Here is a 24596-nt window from a genome sequence, read left to right on the forward strand (position 1 = left end):
CACCCCCCCCCCCCCCACAGCCCAGTGACACTCATGAGGACGCTCCCATTCTGTTTTGTAACTGTTAGCCACCGAAGGCCCCACCTAGGGAAGGATGTCGTTTATTTTATTTAACTTGCAGGCACTTGAACCTAGAGGCTCCTAGGAAACAGGTGTGCAAAGCAGCCAACGCCGCTGTATGGACAGGTCCTGCCAGTGCAGGGGGGCCCTGCCCCTGCAACCCAGGAGGACTTCGAGGCCCCCGGATCTAAAGCCTGTGTCCAGTGAGCCCACTCCACGGACCATTTCCCAGTGAGTGCAGCCAACCCACAGTCTTGACTCCGTGCCCCCAGTAGGTGGAAAGGCAGGGTCCACAGAGCCCGGGTTAGGGGCTCCGTGGGGTGAGTGGCACAGGACTGAGCCGGGATTCCTTGTTAGACCCTTATAGAACCTGCTGAACCCTCTTTCCAGCCCCTGATGTCTGCAGTGCCCCCATGGTCCCTGGGGACACGGTACAGAGCGGCCCTACATAAATCTCAACAGGGATAAGCCAGAGGATGCTTCCTGGACTGAGCTCAGCGTCCTCCTGCCCATCAGGACCAGCCTGGGTCTCCCAGCCCCCAGGTCCAAACAAATAAATGGCCCTGAGCTTCTTTAGCATGTTTCCAAACAAGCCGGGCTGAGGCGTATCAGCTGAGCTCTCCCTGACTTACTCTGGAAGGGAGTGCAGGAAGCCGCCCTCAGAGTGGATGCTTCCACAGGAGTGTCTTCCCGTATGGCCCATCCCTTCTCGTAGCCGGACACTGTGAGAGCATTACAGCAGACACAAGCGTCTGCGCAACACACGAGTGGTGCTTGAGAGCGCACTGGATGCAGAAACGGACACCCAAAACACAGGGTTAGCACCCCTCAGGCAGTGGCTGAACCATGCCAACCTGGCCTTCTCCCAGCCCCATCCTGGCTGGGGACACAAGGAATGGATGCTTAGGTGGATACACTGAACCGGATGGTCTTCATGGTGCAGTTTCGAGAACAAACCCAACACAGGGTCACCGATTTGAACGTGACCTGATGCAGCATGTCCTGAGGTGGGCTCCGTGGACTGTGCGGACCAGTGCACGGGATGCGATCTCAGGTGTGCTCTATAGGGCTGTCGGAAGGGCCCACCGTCAGAGGTCCGGCAAGCATGAGTGATGCTAGGGGAAACGGGCTCTCCCGGCCCTAACGGGCCCCTCCCCGGCAGGCCTGGGCGTGCAGTGTCCCAGGCATACATCTCCCGTGGAGCCCTTCACTGGCAGAGCACCTTGCAGGCTCCACGCACAGGGTGTTCCGAGGCCCAGCCTGTCAGGGCGAAGGCCCCACAGCCCCCGTGGAGTAGACCACTCAGCCTACAGCCCACTATCTAAATGCCCAGTTGGGGTCTGGGAGGGTCATGGCCTTGGGAAGAAGCCGTCCTCCACCCCCCTGCTCCAAGTGAGCTCAGGGAGCCCCCCGCCCTGCAGCCAGGCTCATTCAGTCACTAGAAACTCAGCAGCATCTCCGTGGGTCTCCAGACCATTGTCACTTCACAGACAGTGCATAGTGGCCAGTGACTCCCCCAGCTGACAGCTCATAGAAAGTTCCAGAATGATTGAAGACTAGTGCCGACCATGAACTTTTCTGGGCTGTGATAGGGCCCTAGCCCCAAAGTCTGGCACCAAGCACGTGGCTGACGACTGTATTTTGTCTCATAAGCAGCAGAAGAGGGCGGGCCGGGCATCCAAGGTGAGCACCCCACAAAACCCCACTGTCAGGAAGTGAACTACACTGTGCCTTCCCCTACTTTTTAACAGCATGGGGTGGGGAGGTGGGACCAGACTTTCCGGAGACCTCTCTGTCCTCATTGCATCCCCCACCTCCCTGGGGTCAAGCACAACCCTGGCCGAGCCTGGCTCAGAGGCCGTCACCAGCTCTGAAGTGGGACATGATAACTTCAGATGTCCTGTCAATTCTCTTCAACTTGCTTCCCCAATGAAAGGAGTGGAGAATGGGCTGTCAGGGAACTTCATTAAGAGACAGGGATAAAGGAGAAAACAGTTTCAGGTGGTACCAACATGTTTAAGCTCAAATGACCCCACTTCCCTCAGACTGTGACAAGCCACACAGGTGGCCGCAGTGCAGGTCAAACAGGACTGACCCGAGGCACATTCCCATCACACCAGCCCCCGGGCAGGGCTTCCCCACTGCTGTGATGTCAGGGTGCTGAGCAGTCTTCTCTGAAAAGCTAAGAAGCTGGGGAGAAAGCCCCTTGTGCTGGGCTTCCCGCCCCTCCATCCTGGCAGGCAGCCAACCCTGGAGCCAGCGCCCCCGCCAGGCCCAGCGCCAGCTCCCAGCCCTGGGGACGTGGCTCACATAGGTCTCCCTTGAAAGGAGAGAGAGATCTGCAGGAGTTCCTGCCCCAGTTCTTGCTGCCTCCCGCCGGGACGGAACTCGGCTGACAGCTCCCTGAAGGTGGCACACACGCGGCGGGCCTCGACGTGTCTGCGGTGGATGGCGTGTTTCCACTGGTGCCGCGCGGCGCCCGTGAGCACGAGCAGAGAGCGGCGGGGCAAGGGGACGGCCACCTCCACCTCCTGGCATAGGACGGACCTGCTGGGGGCCATCACACCCTCCACCAAGGCCTCCGGGAAGCCGGACGGGGCCAGACAGAGCAGCAGGCTGCCGGGCGCCTCCCGGGACATGGACAGCACAGTCGGGGACAGGAGGTTGAGGCTCACCAGCCGCTCCCCCCACAGCCAGGCGTCGTCCAGGTGGGGGTCGATGGCTGAGCCCCGCTCAGGGCAGTAGTCCAGGTTACACTGCTCCACAGGCCGGAAGTCCTCCAGAATGGGGTACAGGCCCATCCTCCGCACCACCTCCCGGCTGAAACTGGGGAGGCCTCTGAAGCCAGCAGTCTTGAGCTTCTGTTTCCTGAAGTTGACTTTGGGGCCGTAGTCCTGAAGGGGGAGGACAAAAAAGCAGAGAAGCATCTGAGTTCACAGGAATGGCTATTGCAGACCAGGGCTGAAGAAGCCGATCGTGGTGACCAAGACGAGCAAAATCTCCTGACTCCGTGGACTAGGATCCGGCTCTCCAGCGGGAGGCGCCGGCAGCAACGACAATAAACAGCCAACACTCACACGCTGGTAAACGCTAAGGGAGAAAATAAAGCCGGGAAATGGGACATGATGTGCTGGGGGGATGTGTGAGACCATGCGCCCCCCAAAGCAGAGTTGGAGACAGAAGGCCCATATACAGCAGTGTGTTCCAGAACGTGAGGCCCAGGAGTCGGCAAGTGAAAAGAAGGAGCAGCGAGGGCGGGGGCCCAGCCCAAGGATGCCTCATCACGCTGATCAAAGCTGGGGGTCAGAACCACAAGCGAGAAGTTAGCGTGTGGCCCAGCTATCAGCCTTCCAGCCACACGCCCAGCCCCGAGAACACAGCTGCGCAGACGCTTGCCACGTGGGTGTTCACGGCAGCACTAGGGCACAGTGGCCAGAAAGCGGAAACAACCCAGTGTCCACGATCGGACAAACGGATGAAGTGATGCTGGCAGATCCACACCACGCAATACTATCCGGCCGCAGACACAGCGGAGCTCCGCCACAGGCTGACAACGCTGTGGTCAGTAAGGGAAGCTGACACAAAGGGCCACATGTGATATAATCCCATTTGCGTGAAACGTCCAGAACAGGCAAATCCAGAGAGACAGAAAGTAGATTAGTAGTTGCCAGGGGACAGGGGAAGGGGGAGCGACTGCCAGTGGGTGCAGGTTTCCTTTGGGGTGATGGGCACATTCCGGAAGTAAGGCAGTGGAGACAGCTGTGCAACATCATGAATATACGAAAACAAATTGTTTGTACACGTCAAATGGGCAGATTTTACAGTGTGTGGATTCATCTAAAAAAACACAAAACCAATGATTGTTAGACAGGAGCCTTTTAGAAGACACCTCAGACTTGTGGCCCAAGGGATGAGCATTTATCCACTGCCTCCTGCCCCCGGGGGTCCCCTCTAGTGGAGGGTGGCGCTGTCTGATGGAAATGGCTTTCTCCTTCCTTCTCCTTCCGGCTTTGGCATGTCTCAGGGTGGCTGGGCACCCCCAGGCGGTGGCAGGCTAGAAAGGAGGGCTTGCTGATGGGGCATCTCAGAAGCAACAAGCAGCAGGGAAAGCCGGGGCTGGGATGGAAGGCCTGGCGGGCTTGTAGCAGAGCAGTGAGCCATCTGAGGCGGCATCAATGACGTCACCTTCCTCTCCAGTGGAAAGTGACAAAGAGGGGTGAGGGCCACAGGAAGCTCCTATGGGAATCCCAGCAACAGAACTGGGGACTGGGACCTAAGATGGGGGCAGTGATGGGGGTGCTGTGTTCTCAGATCCCATTTGAAGGAAGAAAGCTGACAGGGATTACCAATGAAACAGAGAGAGGAATCTGGAAAGCTCCATGGCTGCTGGCCTGAGCAGATGGAAGCTAGAATTTGCCGGGGACACTGCAGGGGTGCAGAGAGGGGGTGGATCAAGACCCAAAGCTCAGTTCAGGCCTGAGAAATATGAGAAGCCAGCCAGAGACATGAATGTGGGAGTCGCCAATACACGCTCGGTGTCAGAGCCGTGACTCATGGAGAGCAGCAAGGTGGGGTGTCCGGGAGGGAAGAAGCCCAAGGACTGAGCCTGAAAACTGGCCACAGAGGCCAGGATGGAAGCGCTGAGTACAGTGAGTGGGAACAGGAGGGGAGGAACTGAAGACCGAATAAACAACTCTTCTGAGCAATCGGCTGCAGAGGCGAGAGATGGAGCTTACTGGCAGCCTGGTAGAAAAGATCCAGTTGAGGCAAAACTAATGTGAGGAAGAGAGGGGAGCAATCCTCATCAGCTCCTTGAGTCAGAGGGCGGAGGGTGCTCGGCGGAGAGCCAGCAGGGGGGAAGGAGAGTGAAGGGGCCACCTTGGGGGAGACCGGCATGACCTCTGGAACAGGACGGCCCAGCTCAGGGCTGGAGAGCCAGAGCCAGGAGACCCCCCAGCGAGAGGAGCCGGACTTGACCAGGGCTGTGGTTTAGCAGAAGGAGGAAGACACCGAAGGGCGAAAGGACACGGGAGCAGCAGAGGAAGTGGTGTCATTACTGGCCAAGGCACTGAAGTGGGGAAGGAAAAGACCACAGGAAGGGGGAAGGAAAGAGAAGGCGGCCGATGGCTGGCTCGCAGGTCCTGGCCAACAAGCCTGCAGAAAAGAGAGGCTGTCATCCCTGACAAAGGGGAGGTCCAGGACTCAGAGGCTCAAGTATCTCTTAACAGATGGGAAGAGGACTTCAGTGGGAAGGCTTTCCAGAAACTCTGAGCTGAGCACCGGCTGCCTTACAGCCCCGCCTCCCCAAGTCTGGTGTGTCTGAGGAAGCCGAGCAGGCCGGGCTCTGCCCCTCCCAGCAGCAGCACGCCCACACGCGGCTCCCCAGCTGCCCAAGCCCCAAGGTCAGGGGCGCTCGCCCCCTAGCGGCTCTGGTGAGGGGGTGTCATGGGCTGTGGCTGCAGAGAGAGGCGCTGTGAGGGAGGTGAGCAAGGTGCAGGGCAAGGAGTCTGCAGGGGCCCAGCAGGGTGACTCCTCTCTGAGCAGCCGGCCTGGCCCTACCTGCTTCCTCCGCCCAGACTGGGAGAGCTTCCAAGGCTCCCGGTCCATCAGCTGTACCATCTCGGCCTCTTCCTCCCGGGTCACGAAGTCCTCTATCAGCGTCACCCCAGGGAAGGGGAAGGCCCAGCCTTCGAAGTCAGACTCCTCAGCCCCCACGGCCCAGCCAGTGTCAGAGTAGTAAATGAAGCGGTGCGTTTTCTGCAAAAGAAAAGATGAGGGACCCGGAGCCACTGAAGCCCTTTGTCACACCACATGTGCGCCTTCTGGAGGCCCCACTTGGGAGCAGCCCCTGCCCAGAGCTTCTCCCTCCCCTGCGGCCACTTTGGAAAGCAGTTGGGACTAGGGGGTGGGAGGCCTCCCTGGGGCCCTTTCCTTTCTCACTTTCTTCGGCTGCAGGTGGGAAGAGGATCGACAGAACCATTTTCGGTTCTCTGTTTCAAAGGTGGGGTGACCCAGGACGAACAAAGTTAAGGAACCAGACGAAGGCTGCCCAGCCCGAAGCTGCCTGCGAGTTCACACTGTTCCAGCGTCCAGACACAATGGGGTGTCACCTGCCATCCCCAGCCTCTAAACAAAAAGACCCTGGGGCTGTCCAGACGGTGAGTACGCTGGGCAGCTAGAGGGAGAGGTGGGGGGGACTCTGGGCCCTGCCCTCCTCTGTGGCTGCACAGGCACTGCCCAAATGTCCCTTCAAAAGAGAGAACTTGCCAGTCATCCTGGAGGAGTGCCCAGCTGACCATCTCCTGCTGCAGTGCCTTTAGAATCTGCCCCAGGTTTTGGTCACAAGCCATCCTGGTCCCAGGCAGTCTCCAGTCAATGACCCAGCGCAGGTCTGGCTTTTCATACCCAACATGGGACTCCTCTACCAGTCAGTCTGCTCCGGAGCTCCCAGCTGGGTTGGCCACGACTTTGTCATGGCGGCGGTGTGGCAGCCTGAGGTCTTCCCTGCGCAGTTAATTCTGCTCCCTCCCCTTTTACATTTCATGGCCACTGCTACCCGCCCCATCTGTGAGCCACCCCCATCTGTGAGCCACCGTGTCCTCTGTCTTCTGGCACTTCACACGGGATATGTTACAATTAGGGAGTCATCCTGGACCTTCTGCTCCTCCCACAGCCATCAAGTTGAGCAAGTGCTTTACCACCACAGGGCCCTGTCTCCACACCCACGGTCACAGGCAAAGCTCAGACTTTTGGCACTTTTCAAGCTTTAATGGTGGTAAGGTGTGTGTATGTGTGTGTGTGTATCTACCTTCGTCACCATACCTTCACATTGTGCACCCACCTCCAGTGCTTTTTCATCTCGCAAAATGAAAACTCTATACCCATTAAACCACAACTCCTTCTTTCCCCCCAGCCCCAGGCACCCATCTTTCTATTTTCTGACTCTAAGGATCTGACTCCTCTCCTGACCTCATATAAGTGGAATCCTCCAATATTTATCCTTTTGTGACTGACAGTTCACTCAGTATAATGACCTCAGGATTCATTCATGTTGTAGCAGGTGTTAGAACGCCCTTCCCTTTTAAGGCGCATAATTTTCCAGCTTACATATCTGCCACATTTTGTTTATCCACTCAACCGTGGATAGATGCTTACATCACTTTCACTTTTTAGCTACTAGGAATAAGGCTGCTGTGAATGTGGGTGTACAAATATCTCTTCAAGTGTCTGCTTTCAATTCTTTTGCCATGTATACCCAGAATTGCTGGATCACACAGTAATTCTACTCCTAATTTACTGAGGAATCACCGTACTGTTTCCCACAGACCCTTCCAAGCTTATACCAGGGGCACTGTGACAGTTTCTTCATTGGCTTCCCAGACTCCATACTTTCCCATCCGCCCCTCCCCCTCCCAGGATCTTTCTAAAACTCACGTGTTAACTTACTTTAAAACCCTCAGCAGCTCTCCATGGCCCTCAGGACAAGTCCAGCCTACGCAGCGGCCACACACCGAACTCTCTGTGATCAGACCCTACCGACCCCTCCCCTCAAGCATCACCCTCCTTCCAAGCACACGCACCTACCCCAGGCCTTTATCTAACTAAGCAGCTCCCCCAGCGGGCATGCCCTCGCCCACTTCAAAGGTTCTAAGTCCCTTTTCATGAATTAACTGGAATTAATTTCCTCCTTGCCCACTTCTGCTCACTGGTTTCTAGGACACTTTGCTCTGCTTGGTGTTAGGCGTCCTTTCCTCTTTCCGGGTCGTCTCCCCACTCCGTGACGCTCCTGGACAGGGGCTACCTGGAAGTCCGCTGTCATACTACCCCTACCCCCAGGGCTGAGGGGAGTTGCGGTCGGGTGGCATCTACTCCAGCCCCCTCCCCAATCCAAACCCCTCTCAAAGCGCTCATCTCACCCTGCAACGCCCCCACGGCGAGAGCCCCGGACACAGGTTGATCCGGGGCCCGTCTTCGTAGCCAGTTTGGGCCTCAGTTTCCCCATCTGAAGAAGGGAGTTATGGCACGGTCCCTCTCCCAACCCTCACCTGCGGGGGGTGCTGCCAGGGCGGGTCACCTCCGCGCTGCCGCTCGCAGATCAGACAGGTCCGGATGCCCTTGCAGCCGCATTCCCGGAGGACTTCGGGGGCCGCCACCGCCGCAGCCGCCATTGCCGCGTCCTGGCGGCCAGAGCGCAGGCGCGAGGCCGCGGGGGCCGCTGGGAGTCGTAGTCAGCCCGCGAGGCACGAGGTCCGCTGGGCCGCTTCCTTCCGGTCGTCGCCAGCGACTNGGACGCCGGTGCCGCCGACCGGCCAGCGGGGGTCGCGTCTCCTCGCCATGGGCCCCCTTTCGGCGCGGCTGCTCATGCAGCGGGGACGCCCCAAGAGCGACCGGCTGGGGAAAATCCGGAGCCTGGAGTAAGAGACGGGCCGGGGGCGACAGGGATGCGCCGGGCCGGGGCCACAAGAGAGCCAGCCAGGCTTGCGTCGCCTGCTGGGCGTGAAGAAAGTCTGGGTCCCATGCCCACTCCCTCCCTGGCCCCGTTATCGCCTTGTCGGTAAGGCGGAGTCTGAGCACTCGGGCCAAACGCCGGGCTGCTGTTAGGAGAGGGGCCGGCTGGGCCTTTAGTGGCCTCTTCCCCGAAGGGAGCCTGAGCTGCAGGGGAGACAGTCCTGCGGGAAGGGTGTTGAGCAACCTGTGGAGCTAATTCCCGAGGCACAGGGCTGCACAGAGGAGCTGCACAGAGGAGCTCCCCTAGAGGGAAAGCGTTCTAGCGGCACCAGCTGTACCCAGTTGTAAAGTGGTTACAAGATTTTAAGAAGGAAAAGCTGTGCACGCAGGCCATCCTCTAGTAAAAAAGTCTTCAGAGGCACCCTGGACTGCCCGGGGTGGGAAGGTGGGAGCCCTGCCCCCCTGAGCCCTCGCTGTCTGCCCCCACCCAGCTTGTCAGGGCTGAAGCTGCTCTCGGAGCACTTGGACCCCAAGCTCCTGAGCCGCCTGACGCAGCTGCAAGAGCTGGACCTCTCCAACAACCAGCTGGAGACGCTGCCCGCCAACCTGGGCCTGTCCCACCTGCGCGTCCTCCGCTGCGCCAACAACCAGCTGGGCGACGTCACCGCCTTGTGCCAGTTCCCGCAGCTCGAGGAGCTGAGCCTGGAGGGCAACCCCTTTCTGACCGTAAGTAGGGGTCCCCACCTGCCCCGGACCCAGGGCCAGCAGGCTTGGGCTGACCCACAGGTTGACACTGAGCCACTCTCCCTCGTCCCCCAGGTCAGTGACAACCTGAAAGTCTCCTTTCTTCTGCCCAAGCTCCGTAAGGTCAATGGCAAGGATGCTTCCTCTGCTTCCTCTCAGGTGGAGAACCTGAACCGGGAGCTAACCAGCAGGGTAAGGGGGCTGGCAGGCTTCTCTGGTGTTTGGAAGCACGCGGGGTCCCTGATGAATGAGCAGCGCTGGGGAGAGCCTGAGCAAGGGTTACAGGGGTGCTCTGCCCTGATACTGAGTGGCCCTTACCTCCTACTCTGACGTGTGGCTGAGCCTGGCTGTGGGGCTTGGTCTGTTGTCCTGAAAGGTCGGGGTCTCCAGGTGTGCAGGCAGGGCCCGGCCAGGGGGGTGAGACATTTTTGCGGTAACTTTACCCAGGGACAGCTCCTCTTCCTCAGGGCTGTTTCTCACGTGGGGTTGTTTAAGGACTGCATACGCTGCAGCTAAGAAGGCCGTGGTTCAGGGGGGCTCCCAGGAGGCGGTGAGCTAGGGACAACTGGGGCCAGAAGATTGGAGGCAGAGGTGCCACACAGGGTCCAGGAGATCTGGGGTGGGTGGGCTTGATTCTGGTCCCTCTTGTGCCAGGTCACCGCTCACTGGGAGAAATTCATGGCCGCGCGGAGCCCAGAGGAGGAAGCAGAGAAGGCCCAGGCTGACTTTGTGAAGTCAGCAGTCAGGAACATCCACTATGGGCCTGAGTCGCTCAGCGAGTTCACCCAGTGGCGGGTATGACCTCACCCTGCTGTGCTGGGAGTCGGTTCTCCCAGCTCCTCTGTGGCTCCCATGCCTTTGGCTGCCCTGGAAGCCTTTGGCCATGGTGGGGGTGTGGGGCGGGTCAGGGAAGGCTGACTTAGTGGTAGCATGGGAAGTACAGGCTCCCTTTGTCCCGGCCTTGGGGAGGGGCTGGGGGTGGAGCCCCCTAGGACTGCATGAACCCAGTTTCCTGATGCCCCGGCCCCACATAGGTGCGGATGATTTCTGAGGCGCTAGTGGCCTCTGGTGGAACCCAGGTGCATGAGACAGGCATCCCGAAGAGGCCTTCAAAAGCCGCAGCCACCCAGGAGCCCAGGGTAGGTGTGGTACCACGCAGCTCTCAAGGCTCTAAAGGCCTGTCTTGGCCTTTCCCAACCATGGGAGACTATAGAGGAGGGGAGGGGAGGGGCCCTGGAAATGAGCCCAGGAGATGGCCTCTGATGCCTGAGCTAGTTGGAGCAGACCTCCGGCCACCCCCGGCTTTCCACACCCATGAGAGGGCGACGCAGAGGAAGGAAGCCCTGGGCAGACAGGCCCGTGGTCTCCAGGCGCTCTTAGCCTAGCCTCAACCCCCTCCGCAGGCCAGGCCGAGGGCCTTGAAACGGTCGGGTGACATCTCTCTCAGCCTGTCTCCCACCAAGCGGGTGTGCACCTCCCCACTGGCCCACGTGGAGGGCCGCCCCGTGGGTGCTGATGGCAGCCGGGTAAGCTGGCAAGGGGGGCAGGAAGCAGCTGGCAGGGAGTGGGGGCTGGGGCGGCTGTGAACCCCACCTCTGCCCCCACAGCCCAGCCCGGACCTGGAGCCCCTGCACTTCCTGCAGTGCCACAGCAAGAACAACAGCCCGCGGGACCTGGAGACCCAGCTCTGGGCCTGCGCCTTCGAGCCGGCCTGGGAGGAGGGTACATCCTTGCGGGCAGGCAGGGCCAGGGCGACAGCCACGGGGGACAAGCAGGAACGAGCTTCCTAGTCAGGGGGCCGCCTTGGTGGATGGGGGACCTGAGACAGCTTATGAAGTGTCATCAAGGCCAGGAAGGAGGAGCTGCCGGGGCAACCTTCACAGAAAGCGTTTTTACTTAGGCTGACCCCTCAAAACAGGGCAGGCAGGGGCCACCTCGCAGACCGTGGCCACGTGTGGTGGGGAGGCCGTGTGTGTGATAGACTGCCAGACAGGCATCGTGCTGCACAAGTACAAGGCGCCCGGCGAGGTGAGTGCGGGGTCTGGATCGTGCGGGGCCGTCAGCAGAGTGCCAGGCTCAGCCACCTGCTCGCTAGGTGACCCTGCCCTGCTGGGCCACAGGCCACCTTACAGGCTCGTGCACCCTGCTCCTTAGTGATGGCACCCCCCACTCCCCACAGGAGTTCTTCTCAGTGGCCTGGACAGCCCTGACAGTGGTCACGCAGGCGGGCCACAAGAAGCGCTGGAGTGTGCTGGCGGCTGCAGGCCTACGGGGCCTGGTCCGGCTGCTGCATGTGCGTGCCGGCTTCTGCTGTGGGGTCATCCGGGCCCACAAGAAGGCCATCGCTACCCTCTGCTTCAGCCCCACCCACGAGACCCAGCTCTTCAGTAAGACCCTCTCCCACACCTCCGAGGTGTTCCCAGCACCCTGATGCCTCAGTGCACCCTCCCTGGGATGGTAGGGAGCTCCCGCGGCCGCCACGGTCTGCTCTGGCTGTGGTAGCAGCAGCGTGGCTTTGTGGACGCCTGATGGGGCTTCAGATCCTGGCTTCCCCCCCAAGGTGCTCCATGGCCTTGAAGCTTTCCGACAGCCTGGGCCGCTCTGTGCCCGGAGTGGGGGGGTAGCCCTGTCCCCCAAGCGTCGTTAAGCCCGACATGGGTGATCTGTGAGCAGAGGCCTGCTAAGATGACTGCCTGCTGGGGCCATGTTAGGTTAGGGCCACATAGGGATCATAGGCCCTCGAGTCCTGGTCTCCCAGCGGTGTCCTGGCCTGCCTTGGGCTGGCCTCGTGACCGCAGCCTCTGCCTGGAATGAAGCCTGCAGGAGGGGGCAGGGCGTCTTCAGAGCCACCTCTCCCCTTCCCATCCCTGCTCAGCGGCCTCCTATGACAAGCGGATCATCCTCTGGGACATCGGGGTGCCTAACCATGATTATGAGTTCCAGGCCAGGTGATGATCCTGGGGGGCGGGGTGGGGGAGGGGCGGGCAGNCGATACCACCTCCATCCCCTTGCGCCTCTGCCCTGTGGCGTCCTGCCCGGATGCCTACCTGCTGGCCGGCTGCGAGGGCGGCTGCTGCTGCTGGGACGTACGGCTGGACCAGCCTCAGAAGAGGAGGTAAGGTCGGCCAGGGAGGCCTTGATGTCTGACCCCAAGCATGTCTGCCAGTGGTGGTGCCCAAGCCATTCTCTGTCCTGGGCAGCCAGAAGCAGTTTTCAGGGGCCTCTTCCCAAAGCTGGACTGTCTGTCCCCACCTTCTGCCATTCCTTCCCCAATGTTCAGCGGTGGGACCAGGGCGGGTCACTGAGCTGTTTTATCACCTCACCTCTGAGGGCATCCCTGCCCTTGTGGGGCCCTCAGCCTTGTGGCGGAGACAGGCATTAAAAAAGATGGCCCCGTTGAATGCCAAGGTGTAAGGTCAGGTACAGAGGAAGACTAAGGCATTCATGAGGAAGTGACCAGTGGCAGATAGGGTCCCCACATGAGCCTGCAAGGAGGCAGACAGGGAGGGGCTCGCACAGAAGCAGCAGTGAGAGCACAGGGCAGGGACAGCTGGCTGACCTGGGAGGTCTGGCCCAGCTTGGAAAGCTGGAGGAAAGGGCACAGGAGGTGGCGAGATTCTGTGGGCTGGGGACTCCAGCTGTCAGCCCCAGTAAGATTGTGATTTTTGTCCTAAATGCAGTGAATGGCTTGGGAAGAACTTTAGGGGTGGGTGACCGGAGTTAAGGCAGCTGCTACCTCGAGGCAAATACCAGAAGCCTCAGCACAGGCTGGGGCAGGTGTCCAGCCCAGTGCCTGTGGTGGCCCTGTGCCACACCTGGAGTTCAGCCCTGGGCCTGCCTCCTACCCTCTGCCCACCCATGTCTGCGTGCGGTCTGAGCCCACACTGGGGCCTGGCCACACTGACTGCCTGCCCTACCCCTGCCTCTCCAGACCCTTCTGCCCATGCCTCCACTCTGGGAGAACCAGCGCTCCTGAGTTCCTGCCACTTGTGGCTGCATGCCCAGAGGGGCTGGCTCCCCTTCCCAGGCCAAGCCAAACCCCTCCAGGGCTTGGAACAGATCTTTCTGGTCACTTGTCCTAGTTGAGGCAGAGGGCAGGCCCAGAGGAGGTGCCTGGCCCCCCCTCTCCTGTCTGTGCAGGGGTAGCTGACTGACTGTCTGCTGCTGCCCCGCAGGGTGTGTGAGGTGGAGTTTGTCTTCTCTGAGGGCTCGGATGCACCAGTGCGGAGAGTGGACGGGCTGGCATTTGTGAACGAGGATGTCGTGGGTGAGTAAGCCCCGCTCAGGGACAGCCTGGCCTCCTGAGAGCAAGACAGGCCCTGGTAAGGCCTTTGTGGGTCACTTCTCCCTGGGCTTTTTGGTTTAAAACAGTATTTATTTTAGGAGAGGGAATCTGCACTGATGGTGCAGAGTCTGATGTGGGGCTCAAACTGTAAGATCATCACTTGAGCCGAGATCAAAAGCCAGACACTTAACCAACTAAGCCGCTCAGGCGCCCCTTCCTGGGCTGGGGTTTAGCACGAGCCCCCCCTGTGCAACAGGAAGTGTCTGTGGAGAGGGTCCCTGCCCCCCAACCACAGCTCTCCCCCACAGCCTCCAAGGGGAACGGCCTGGGCACCATCTGCCTGTGGAGCTGGAGCCAGACGTGGCTGGGCCGGGGCAAGCAGTCCACGCTGGCCGTGGTGGTCCTGGCTCGGCTGCAGTGGTCACCCACCAAGCTGGCCTACTTCTCACTCAGCACCTGTCCCGGTGAGCCACCCCCACCCCACCCTGCCCTCCAGCTCCCAGAACTCCACCGAACCTGAGCTCAATGTGTATGTCCTGGCAGATGAGGGCATCGTGCTGTGCGGAGACGAGGAGGGCAACGTGTGGGTCTACGACGTCAGGCACCTCCTGACCCAGCAGCCTCCGCTGCCTACCACGCCGCAGGCCCCAACGCAGGTAGGCAGCGCGTGCCCCTCTCCCACCGCCGGGGCTGCCCTCTAGGAAGCAGGAGCCCAGCACCCCTCTCTCTTCCCCCCAGATCCTTAAGTGGCCCCAGCCCTGGGCCCTCGGCCAGATGGTGACCAAGACCATGGTGAACACGGTGGTGGCCAACCCCACCTTTACCTACCTCACCGCTCTGACAGACTCCAACATCGTGGCCATCTGGAAGAGACAGTAGCCAGAGCAGGGCCTCCTGCCTGGGGCAGACTTAACTTCTTCAGCTTGGGAGCTGACGATACAGAACTTTTTTTCACTGAATATTTTTATTAAAGTCTCTACTATTTAAGAGAAGGCTGGAGAGCAGTCTGTGGCCCTGTCTGACATTCCTAGTCTGAGGCAAGCAGGCCGGGAGCAGGGGCTCCTGGAAGTGCCGCCTCCCTGGCTGCCCCCCAGGTTTGCACTTGTCTAGAACGAGTGGTCACGCCACCTCCTCAGACAGAAATCAGAGTCTTCCCCTCAGAAATACGGCCCCCAGGTAACCGTGAAAGGGTCATCTACCTCCTGGAGCCTCGCAGTCCACGTGCTGGGAAGTCTCCTCTGCTTTAGCCCACAGCCGGGTCTCTTCCTGCCGCACTTTTATTAGGAAGGTAAAACAGGCTCTGTGTACAGACACATCAGCTCTGGGGGAGAGCGGCTCACCAAAGCTGGGGAAGCTGCTCTTTTCTACTTGGGGCCTGGAGAAGGTTCCAGTGCAGGGTACGAACTGGCCGAGCAAGACTCCTCCAGCCGACTATTCAATGCCTTCTTGCTTGTCTTTGATGGCCACCTGAGCAGAGAGCGGTGCAGCGCACTTAGCCAGAAGGGCCGGAGGCAGGGAACTCCCCCATGGCCCCCCTCCTGACTGTGGCCCCACCCCATCCGCCCGAGGTGCAGAGAACACACACGTTGAGATGTGACAAGCCGTAGATCTCTCCCGCTCTATCTCTGAGCCCCTCTGCAGGGACAGGTGTGACTATCCCCTTTCGGCCTCCTTAACTAGGGGACCTCCACCCCACTAACAAACACCCTGGAAGCAGGACCAGGCCTCACAAACCAGAGTCGTCAGCACTGCAGACAGCTGGGGGAGGGGCCGCGAGGGCACGTGAGGAGAGCCTGGAGCACCTAGTAAGGTCCCACCCGCACGTGCAGTGCAGACAGCAGGCTCCAGGCCTCCTCCCAGTGACCCGCTCAGTCTGGGCTCGCTCGAGGCTGTAATCACAGCCCTGCTGTCACCATCTGCCCCCAATAAACCAGAAGACCAGCCAGGGTCGTCCCGGATGGGGGCAGAACACCCCCACTCACCCGGAATCGCTCTTCCAGCAGCGACAGCTCACTGATGAGGTCTGTGATGGCGTTGGTGAAGGCCTCCTGGGGGCTGTAGTCCGGGGTGGTCTGCACCCGGATGATGATCTTGTGCTCCAAGGGGTGAGGGACTTTGTAGCCCGCAAACAGCACCTGGGGGTCCTTCAGCAGCTGTCTGGGACACAAAGACGGCCAGTGTGACGCAGGGAGACTGAGCCTAGCACCCTGGGGACTCACTACCAGGCCCATGACCGAGGAGCCTCCCCACTGGGTAGAGGCCTACAAGCAAACACAGCCAGGGGCCGACCCCAGGTGCCTCCCTGAGCTTGGTTTCCCAAAAAGTTCAAGGGAAACCACATGGGGGCACCTCCCCCAAACACCTACACCTGCAGGGCTCCTAGCTAGCTGGCAGGATTTCCAGCAAACTCCCCTCGGAAGTCACAAGGGCCTTCCCTCAGCAGCCAGTGTTCAGTAAACACTGAACCGGGCACAAGGCCTGGTTCCGGGCACAAGGCCTGGTTCCCGGCCCGGTAAGAGTAGTAAAGGCGGCAGCGGGGGAATGGAGGTCCTCCGGGCCACACGGGCTGGCAGCTGCTGTCCACACATGGGGCCCCATGCTGCGAGGCTGAGCGGAAGTAACTCGGAGCCTGCGTGACACACTAGGCCCTGGGTGCGCAGGGGTTTCTCCAGAACAGCTCTGCCGCCAGCGGCGAGAGGGAGGAGCCCTGCACAGGTGGGGCCGTGCCTCACCCAGCAGGGGAGCGGCAGGGCCCCAGGTGGGCCCGGGTGCACCACTACTTGGCTCAGGGAGGCCAGAGAGAAGACAGGTGGTGGCCACGTCCACCTCCTCCTCTCAGCCAGGCAGGCTCCTGCCCCCAGCCTTAAACCTGCAAACCTCGGAAAGACCCGGCTTCACTGATGGTGCTTTTCAGCAGCGCACCAAGTCCTGGGTCCAGAACGGCAACCGCGTGAGGCCAGGAGTTCCCGGGCGTAAACAGCCACCCAGCCACCCCATCAGCTCTCAGGCACCAGGGGCGCCAGATGACCGAAGCCTTGCTCCCACACTGTCCGTTACAACCTCCGGCACGTATTCTCTTTGCGTGCCGGCTGTCACTGACGTCACTGTCACAAACAGGGCTGGGGGGGAGCTAATCCCAGCCGCTGCTCCGCGCTCAGCAGGCGCACACAAGTAGGTCTACTTTCCTCTGGCTGCCCATTTGCTTCCCTCCGTCAGCTACATAAGCCAACGCAGACGCACCGTCGTGTGCAGAGACACAGGTCTGTGTCACTCCGGATGAAACATACGGGAACGTGTGAGCTGCTAGAGCAGGCACCCAGATCTTCCTGTAGCTCAGGACAACTGAAGGAATCTTCTCGAATTTGCACTTTGCCTCAGAGAGCCCCCTTAAACAATGCCCAAGAGCCTCTGACTTGGAACTTACGATTTAATGATGTTTCCTAGCGTGTGGTCTTCTTTGTTGATGGTGAACAAACAGGCATTGGGCACCTTGGTGTCCTTGTTAATGGTAATCCTGGGGAGAGACCGGAGCAACAGATGGGGTACAGGGGCTCCCCTCCTTCACCCAAGTCTAAACCCTGCCCTTCAACTCTGGCTCAAGTGCCACCTCCTCCTGGAAACCTTCCTCAATGTCTTCAACCAGAAAGCCCTCTAACTCAGAGCAGCCGGGTGACTATGCCCTGATTCTGCGGGACCCTCACCGACTCTGGACTGTTGTTTCTAAAGCAGAGTTCCTCAACCACGGCACCACCAGCATCTTAGGGTGGATAATTCATTTTTGTAGGAGGCTGTCTTGTACACTGTAGGACACAACCAGTAGCCCCTGTCCCTACTCATTAGTGCCAGGAGCACCCCCTTTATGAAACCAAACGTGTTTGCAGACTTTGCCAACGCCCCTTGGGGAACAAAATGGCCCCCAGTTGACAACCCCTGCTCCCAAGGGAGAGTGGCTGGCAAGGGCTAGACCACAAAGCCCTGCCTACCAAGCTGTTAAGGAAAAGCCAATGTTAAGGGTTTTCTGTGTATGGAGACCTGGCCTAAGCCCTTGTCGTAAATTACCTCATCAACCTTCCCTAAGAGAAAATCCTGTGATTGAATGCGGCAAGCAGCCAATTTTCCGGAGGAGGAAAGGGGACCTCAGCAGACTGTCACTTGCCCAAAAGGTATGGAGACCTTAAGCGGGGGATCCAGGAGCCAAGCCCAGGCTGGGGCCACGAAACACCATGCTCCCTCACGCTGCAGGCAAGGAGTCACCCAGGGCTAAGAGCCATCACTCTGGCTGCAGCGGGAGGGTGAAAGCGGCGGCCAGGAAGAGGAATGAGGAGGCTGCTGGATCCCAGAGGAAAAGCGCTGTGGCGTCAAGTACTCTGGGTTCCGATACAGACCCCCACTTCCTGTGGGCCGGGGCAGTTACTTAGCCTCTGAGCCTCAGTTTCCTCCTCTGCAGAATGGGGTCACTCACCACCGCCTGGCAGGGCAGTCTCAAGTTTGGCAGACACAGGACGGAGCGGACGCCCAGTTCCGTCCTCCCGGCAGTGGACTAGCCGGAGGAGCCCCAGACTTTGCCCGCGACACGCGACCTCCGGCCCGCCTCAACCCCCACCCCCCCCGGCCCGGCTCCACTTACTTCTTCTCGCCCTCGAAGAGCAAGAACGATTCGAAGGCGGGAGGGGCGTTCATCCTAGCGCTGCAGCCGCCTCCAAAGTCGCAGCAGCCGCCACCACCGCCGGCGGAATCCTATTAACACCACCTCTTCCGGGTTAGCGGCTGCTTCCGGGTTACTCCGGCCGGGCCGAACCCGTGTGAAGAAGGCGGCTGGCTGCTCTCTGTCGGCCGGGAGGATGTAGCGCAGGCACGAGAAGAGCCCGTGGGGCCGAGGACAGCTGGTGGTTCTGCGCATGCGTAAACCCGGAGTTCGCGCCCTGTGCCCGTTTTCCCGTGGGCGCTTCGGCCCCGGTTCGCAGTGCTGGGAACTACTCTGTTCCTACGGAGACGGCCTCACCGGGCTAAGCGGGAATGTGCCCCCTCCGCTCCCCATGCCCCTCGATACTTCTGTTTATTTTGGGCGGGGTGGGGGGCAGGATTCAAAGCAGGCTCTGTGCTGACAGCAGAGAGCCCCACGTGGGGCTTGAACTCGGGAGCCTGGAGATCACGACCCTAGCCAAAGTCGGAAGCTTAGAAGTCGGAGGCTTAACCCACCCAGCCACCCAGGCGCCCCTACTACAGTTTAGTTTAAAGGCCCTGCCTGAGCTGTCTGAACCAAGGGCCCGGGGCTCGGATAAGCTACAGAAGCCTTAGCAGCTGAATAGCCCCCCAAGGAAACCTAGAGCTTACACACCACTTCCTGGGAGGGGCTGTTTCCTCCTCCAGCCTTGGGACCCTGGGGGTGAGGAAGTGGAGGCCAGCACCAGCCTCCAAGCCAGGCCACACCAGGCTAAGTAGGTGGGGAGCTCCTTAGCTGGCTAGAAATGGAAGGCAATGAGGGTGACAGTGCACTGGGGCTGTAACCCCCACCCTTCTGGGCCATCCTGGGAAAGTTTGGACCAAGAATGCTACTTAACTGGGCTGGGTGGGGGGAAAGGGAGAGAGGCTGTCATTTTTACCCAAACGGTACCTCATTCCCTGCCTGAGAGAACCTGAAGGCATGGGGGTACACGGGCAGTGTGGACAGTGCCAGGCACTTCGTTATAACCCCCATCGGGCTGCAGCAGCTGCCCCACCAAGGCAGTGGGTGACCCCACCAGGCAGTGTGTATGCTGTTAGCTTCTTCTTGTGGCAGCGCCTTATGTGCACACCTCTTTCCCCTTCATTCTGTGTTAGGGCACAGCAGACCCTGGGGTCCATCCTTCCTGACCAGGAGGTTCTTGAAACCTAAGGAGATTCAGCAGGTATGAGGACTTGTGTGAAGCCCTAAGGAAGTAGCCAGAGAACAAGGGGCTGCTGGGGGGGAGGGCGGCGCAGGCTCAGCACCCCGTGCACCAAGAAGGGAAGGGGAGACTGACCCGTCAGGCTCTGGAGCCTTGGGGGATGGAGCACTGGACCCAGGGGTGTGGTGGGGACGGCATTTGTGGGGAGAAGGGAATCCCCCCAGGATGTGGGGGTGGGGGGCACAGGGGATACACAAAGGCTTTCCTGGTGGCCCCAGTCCTTGGCCACCTGCAAGGCACCACCAGAGTCCCCAGGCCCACTCTCTCCCCCGACCCACATCACAAGACACCAGAGCCCAGGCAGTCATAGCAGGTTTATTGTCAGTGACAGCACCGCTAAGCTCTCCCAGGGGGCCCAGGCAGTGGCCGCAGGGGAGCGGGTGGGGGGTGGCCAGGGGCAAAGGGGATGCTGAGGTCAAGGCCTGGCCTCCTAGGCTCCGTGTCCCCTCTCCCACATCTCCGGGGCCAAGGAGCAGCAGTCCACCAGGCAGGGGCCATCCTAGGGGTGGTTTCTGTCTAGGTCTGTCCTGGCAGGCGGGGTCCCTGGGGTCTGGGCCAGCGGCAGCGAGGGCCGCAGCGCCCGTGGGGAGCAGCCAGGCTTCGCAGAGACGTGGGAGCTCTTCAAGTCCCCTAGAGACTTGAGGTGGGCTACCATGGGCCTTCCGGACTCCCTGGTCCCCCCCCCTCCCCCACTCACCCAGCCCAGGAGAGCCCTGAGCCCTGCTCCCCAGGGAGAGGGACTGAAGTGAAGTACAGGAAGCGCACTGGGGGGTCTCCAAGCACCAGGCAGGGGGCTCGGCAGGCAGCGTGGGGCAGGCCTCACGTCTGCAGCTCCAGGAGGCGGCTGGGCTCGGAGGGGGGCGAGCTGGCAGGGCTGGACCTGTGGGCCTCCCGGAGGTCCCGAAGCACCCGCAGCAGCTGGCCCAGTGGGTCCTCAGGGGCTGGAGGTAGATGCGGGGATGAGGGCGGGGCGGGCAGGGCCTCCTGCCCCTGGGAGCGGGGCCCCGCCCACAGCAGCCCCAAAGGGAGCTCAGGCTGCTGCCAGAGTCCAGAAGGGGCGACCTACCTCCGTCAGGGCCTGTGAGCACGGAGCCTGCACTGGTGCCTGTGCTCAGCTCCCGGTGCTTCTCCCTGCGGGGGGAGGGCAGAGTGAGGGCTCCCGGTGCCCTCACCAGGTAGGCTGGGTGACCCAGTGTGGGCCTCCTGAGCTGGAGGGGGGCCTCGGGAGCGGGGGGCTGACCCTTTCAGTCTGTGGGGAAGAAACCGAGGCCCAGGTCTTGGTCCCCTGGTCCCCTGCCACTTTTCCTCTTCCAGCCTCCTCCTCTGGTCCTCCCCACATCCGAAATGGGGGGCGGGGGGGTCAACAGAAGGCACCCCTCCTGTTTCAGAGGGCCCTGGGGAGAAGGGCCAACTGAGCCCTGAGAATCCCCAGTATTAACTGGCCGTGGAAACAGCTTCCTTCTTGTGGGGACAGGAAACTGACAATTCGAGCACGGTTCCTACGCGGGGTCCACCAGAGAATCCCGGGCCCTCTCAGGGGCAATCCTGTGAGCCTGCATGGAGGGAGCACGGGTGGCCACGTGGACCCCACACTTGAAGTTCCTTAGCTGGGAATTGAACTGGCCTGGCCCTTGTGATGGTCTCCCTGATCCTTTCTGGAAGAGATGTGTCCCTGTGCTGAGAGCTAACGGCTCCTCTTACTCAGATGCCTTCCAGGTCCTGGGGGCTCGGTCTGGGCCCTTACCTGCTCCGCCCATTTACTTATTCAACATTTACTGTGGGAGAATTCATCTGCACTGGTTTTGGCCACCAAGCGCCCAGTAATTGGTTACAGCAGCCACGGGAAGCGGGTACAGCAAGGGCTAAGGACAGGCCACCGAGTCAGTGGATCAGAGATGCTGGTGGGGCAGGGGGTCTGGTGGTGTGGGTGACAAGGAGGTGGGCGCAACGAGAGGAAGGTGGCCAAGGTCTGAGGTGGGGCGGGCTCTCCAGGCAGGTGCTGTGGTTGGGACCGTGGGTCCTAGTCCCACAGTGGGACCACCTGAACCAAAGGTGGCTTGGGTTCGAATCTATGCCACTTCCTGGCTTAAATGGGCGATAACTGTGGGTCCCAGGAAAAGAGCAGACAAGGTGGTGGCCTCATCCTGTAGGTGAAGAATGAAGTCACCGAGCAAGGGGGCCAGAGTAGGGGTGGAGAGGGAGCTGGTGACAGGGCCACACCATCAGAAAAGAGGTGGCTGTAGAGTGGCCTGGAGGCTACTGTAGCTCACAGGGGAGCGAGCGGTTCTAATCTGAGTGCATGAGCTTTGAAGGTTTTTGAGGGAGAGAGTAAACCGCTGGAAACCAGGAAAAGTCGCGGAGGAGGAAGGACAGTAGCCACCCCCCCAGTGCCTGGGGACAGGGGTGGGGGAGAGAAAACTGCCCCTTCCCGGCAGACTCAAGGAGGCACTGGGCTCTGAAAACTAGCCCCTGCTGGACGCCTCCTCCAGACGTTCTGAGTCCGTGGGGTAGGGCCACAGCACCCCGTTTTTTCCTGAGCTGGAGCCGGGGCTGAGAACCAGGGCATTAAATAGGTGGCCGAGGACAATCGCTGCACCCCAAGAGCACGACGGGAAAGCTGCACAGGTTAGGAGTCCGGGGCTTCTGCAGCCCATGGACCTTCGTCCTAATGTGAGGCAGTCTCAAGCCGCAGAGACCTACGTGCCCCTCCTCAGGAGTGGCCGCCAAAGGCAGGAACGTGCTAGGCCCAATCTGAAGGGGGACACCGGCCACACAGAGCAGCCCTGAGCCCGAGTCCCAGCTCCGGGCCTCGCCTGCACATTCCCTGGGGCTGCATGGGCCTCCTCACCGCAGGGAGGGCTCCACACCCAGCAGGTGCCGGTAGATGAGCTGGGCCTCCAGGTCATGGTCGAGAGGGTCATTCCACTCCTGTAGGGTCACCCGCGACCGGGTCTTGTCGCAGCCCAGATCTGGGGGCACAGAGAGGGCAGGGTTGTGGGCGGGCCCTGTGAGAGCTTACATCCAACTTTGTGCTGGTGGTCACCAGGCCCAGAGAGGGACAGGAATGGGCTCAGGGGCCCTGGGGTGGGGAGGAGGGCTCCTCTCTCTCAGGTTCAGCTCCTGAGCCCTGGGACACACAAAGGCAGAGCATGGGAAGCTGCACAGGAGACAACTCGGGGGACTGGACAACCTTCTGGAAGGAAGAAGGGAGCGGCCTAGAGCTGTAGGATCGCAAGAAGGGAAGCTGAGGGGTTTGTGCCTTGGAATGAGCTGGCCCTGCCACTTGCTGGCTTTACGACGTTGGCAGAGGTACTAGCCCTTGTTAAGCCTCAGTTTCCGCCTCCATAAAATGGGCTCCCAGACTCTGCAGCCTAGTACCCCAGGGAGCCCCCTTTACCAATGACAAGGGTTATCACCGAGAAGGTCAAAGCCAGTGGCTGCAGGTCAGGCCAACCAACCAGCAACACCCTGGGAAAGACCTGCAGCTGCCCAGTCCCGGCCTGGAGACGGCGGGGGGGACGACTCCAAAGGCTGAGCCTCTTCTGTGACTGGGGAGCAAGAATTTTGTGAAGCAGATGGAGGTTAAGGAGGAAGATCTTCACAGTTCCAGAACTGAGCTGTCTGACAGGGTAGCCACTAGCCTCCTAAGTCCATTTAAGTTTACTTAAAACTACAGAAAATTAGGGGCACTCGGGTGGCTCAGTCTGTTGAGCATCCAACTTCGGCTCAGGTCATGACCTCGCAGTTCGTGGGTTCGAGCTCCACATTGGGCTCTCTGCTGTCAGCAGAGCCTGCCTCAGATCCCCTGTCCTCCTCTCTCTCTGCCCTCCCCTGCTCATGCTCTCTCTCAAATAAACATTTAAAAATAATAAAATAAAATTATATAAAATTAAAACAAACTTTAAAGTCAGTTCCTGGGCCTCGCTAGCCACATTTCAAGCATACGCTCACGACTAGCGCAGGCGCCGTACTGGGCGGCACAGACACACACTCTTTCTGTCATCACGGAAAGTTCTAGCAGAGGCTCCTCCCAGCCAGCCCTCTGGTGCCCCGGGTTCCTCCGCCCACAGCTCCGGTACCCGGCTGCCAGGAGGGAACGTGCAAACTCGGGGGCCCTCTTTCACCCTCGTCAGCAAGGAATTCCTAAAGCGTGCTCCTTGAACATTGGTTCTGCAAAGAACCTCATTCACTGGGCAAGAGCGGGGTTTCCCGTCAAGGGAGTCAGCGAGCCCTGGGTTCCAGGGTGTGAGAAATGGGATCCCAACTGGTGCTCAGGCCTCCTAGGGCCTTCCGTGTACCCACATGCGGCACACACACCACACGGCACGTCCCAAACTACACTGGCACAGAACCCTCCTGGCCCAGAGCGGCCGCAGGGGCTGGCCTGCCTCCAGCAAGTTCCCGCAGACGCAGTTCCCGCCCCCCTTGGAGGTCCCCCCAAGCCGGGGCTCGGGGCCTGGAGCCCTGTGTGGGCAGGTGCAGGGCAGGGGGCCCGGGCCTCCTCTCCCACCTGACTTGTCCTTCTGGTGGCAACAGCTCCACTTGTCCCCGCGGAAGACGCCAGGGTGGTAGGAGCCCAGCAGGCCAGGGTTGCTGATGCTGACCTTCCGCAGCGCCGACAGCCACTGGTTCAGCTCGTTCACGCACTGCATGCGACACCGGGGCAGTCAGAGGTCGCCCCCTCCAGGAAACCCTCCCTCCCTCCCAGGCACACAGGCCAATGAGCAGAGCATGGGCCAGACTGCGGCCGCCACTGGCCCCCTCAGCCATCCCTGGGGCAGTGCACCCCCAGCTGACCGATACGCGGTGGCCCTGCTGTCCCCGTTTCCCCCCGTGGCTCTGGACGGTCATTTCCCGGGACAAGCCAAACCCCTCTGACTTCAGCCTTCCTTCCTGCTCCCTGTGTGCCCCCCTCAATGTTCTGTCCCTTCACAACGGTCCTGCTAAATGCCACCCACTGAACCCTACTTTGTCCCCACCTTCCCTCCCTAAGTCTCCATGTGCCCTTGAAAGCACTGCCACCATCTGACATCTTAAATATTTATTTCACATCCATCTGCTCCCCTGGGACACCCGCTCCACGACGACAAGGCTGCGTTCAGCCTGCCCCTGCCCCCCCAACCCCCCCACCC

General features: G+C 60.4%; 4 protein-coding genes and 1 long non-coding RNA gene across 5 annotated transcripts in view; 2 read left to right on the plus strand and 3 right to left on the minus strand.

Moving 5' to 3' along the window:
- The window catches only part of LOC144242872 (uncharacterized), a 10398-nt gene extending 3094 nt beyond the window's left edge, over positions 1-7304 (plus strand). The window contains exons 3-5 of the long non-coding RNA XR_013338478.1: positions 122-291; positions 6062-6218; positions 6734-7304. This is a non-coding gene — a long non-coding RNA (uncharacterized LOC144242872). The remainder of the gene's footprint in view (positions 1-121; positions 292-6061; positions 6219-6733) is intronic.
- Positions 2056-8289, minus strand: ALKBH4 (alkB homolog 4, lysine demethylase). The gene is made up of 3 exons (XM_077777901.1): positions 8106-8289; positions 5620-5817; positions 2056-2954 (listed from the first exon to the last, which is right to left on the minus strand). Exons 1-3 carry the CDS (start codon positions 8226-8228, stop codon positions 2367-2369), a joined length of 909 nt encoding a protein of 302 aa, XP_077634027.1. The 5' UTR covers positions 8229-8289; the 3' UTR covers positions 2056-2366.
- A 64-nt stretch (positions 8290-8353) lies between these two features.
- Positions 8354-14678, plus strand: LRWD1 (leucine rich repeats and WD repeat domain containing 1). Its single transcript, XM_077777903.1, has 15 exons — positions 8354-8474; positions 9000-9234; positions 9328-9444; positions 9907-10047; positions 10287-10391; positions 10656-10778; positions 10860-10974; positions 11171-11280; positions 11432-11639; positions 12128-12195; positions 12231-12367; positions 13428-13519; positions 13846-14001; positions 14081-14193; positions 14276-14678. The coding sequence occupies exons 1-15, from the start codon at positions 8395-8397 to the stop codon at positions 14414-14416; spliced, it is 1941 nt and encodes a 646-aa protein (XP_077634029.1). The 5' UTR covers positions 8354-8394; the 3' UTR covers positions 14417-14678.
- Positions 14679-14798: 120 nt separating this feature from the next.
- Positions 14799-18288, minus strand: POLR2J (RNA polymerase II subunit J). Its single transcript, XM_077777902.1, has 4 exons — positions 18165-18288; positions 16962-17051; positions 15520-15694; positions 14799-15004 (listed from the first exon to the last, which is right to left on the minus strand). The coding sequence occupies exons 1-4, from the start codon at positions 18215-18217 to the stop codon at positions 14969-14971; spliced, it is 354 nt and encodes a 117-aa protein (XP_077634028.1). The 5' UTR covers positions 18218-18288; the 3' UTR covers positions 14799-14968.
- Positions 18289-19768: 1480 nt separating this feature from the next.
- The window catches only part of LOC144242874 (ras GTPase-activating protein 4), a 23952-nt gene continuing 19124 nt past the window's right edge, over positions 19769-24596 (minus strand). Inside the window, exons 18-21 of the mRNA XM_077777905.1 lie at positions 23975-24110; positions 22313-22433; positions 20531-20595; positions 19769-20405 (exon numbers count right to left, since the gene is read on the minus strand). Of these exons, the coding sequence (XP_077634031.1) occupies positions 20284-20405; positions 20531-20595; positions 22313-22433; positions 23975-24110 (444 nt within the window). The 3' untranslated portion in view covers positions 19769-20283. The remainder of the gene's footprint in view (positions 20406-20530; positions 20596-22312; positions 22434-23974; positions 24111-24596) is intronic.

The sequence above is a fragment of the Crocuta crocuta genome, unplaced genomic scaffold, assembly GCF_008692635.1.
Source record: "Crocuta crocuta isolate KB4526 unplaced genomic scaffold, BGI_CrCroc_1.0 scaffold217, whole genome shotgun sequence".
Classification (NCBI taxonomy): domain Eukaryota; kingdom Metazoa; phylum Chordata; class Mammalia; order Carnivora; family Hyaenidae; genus Crocuta; species Crocuta crocuta.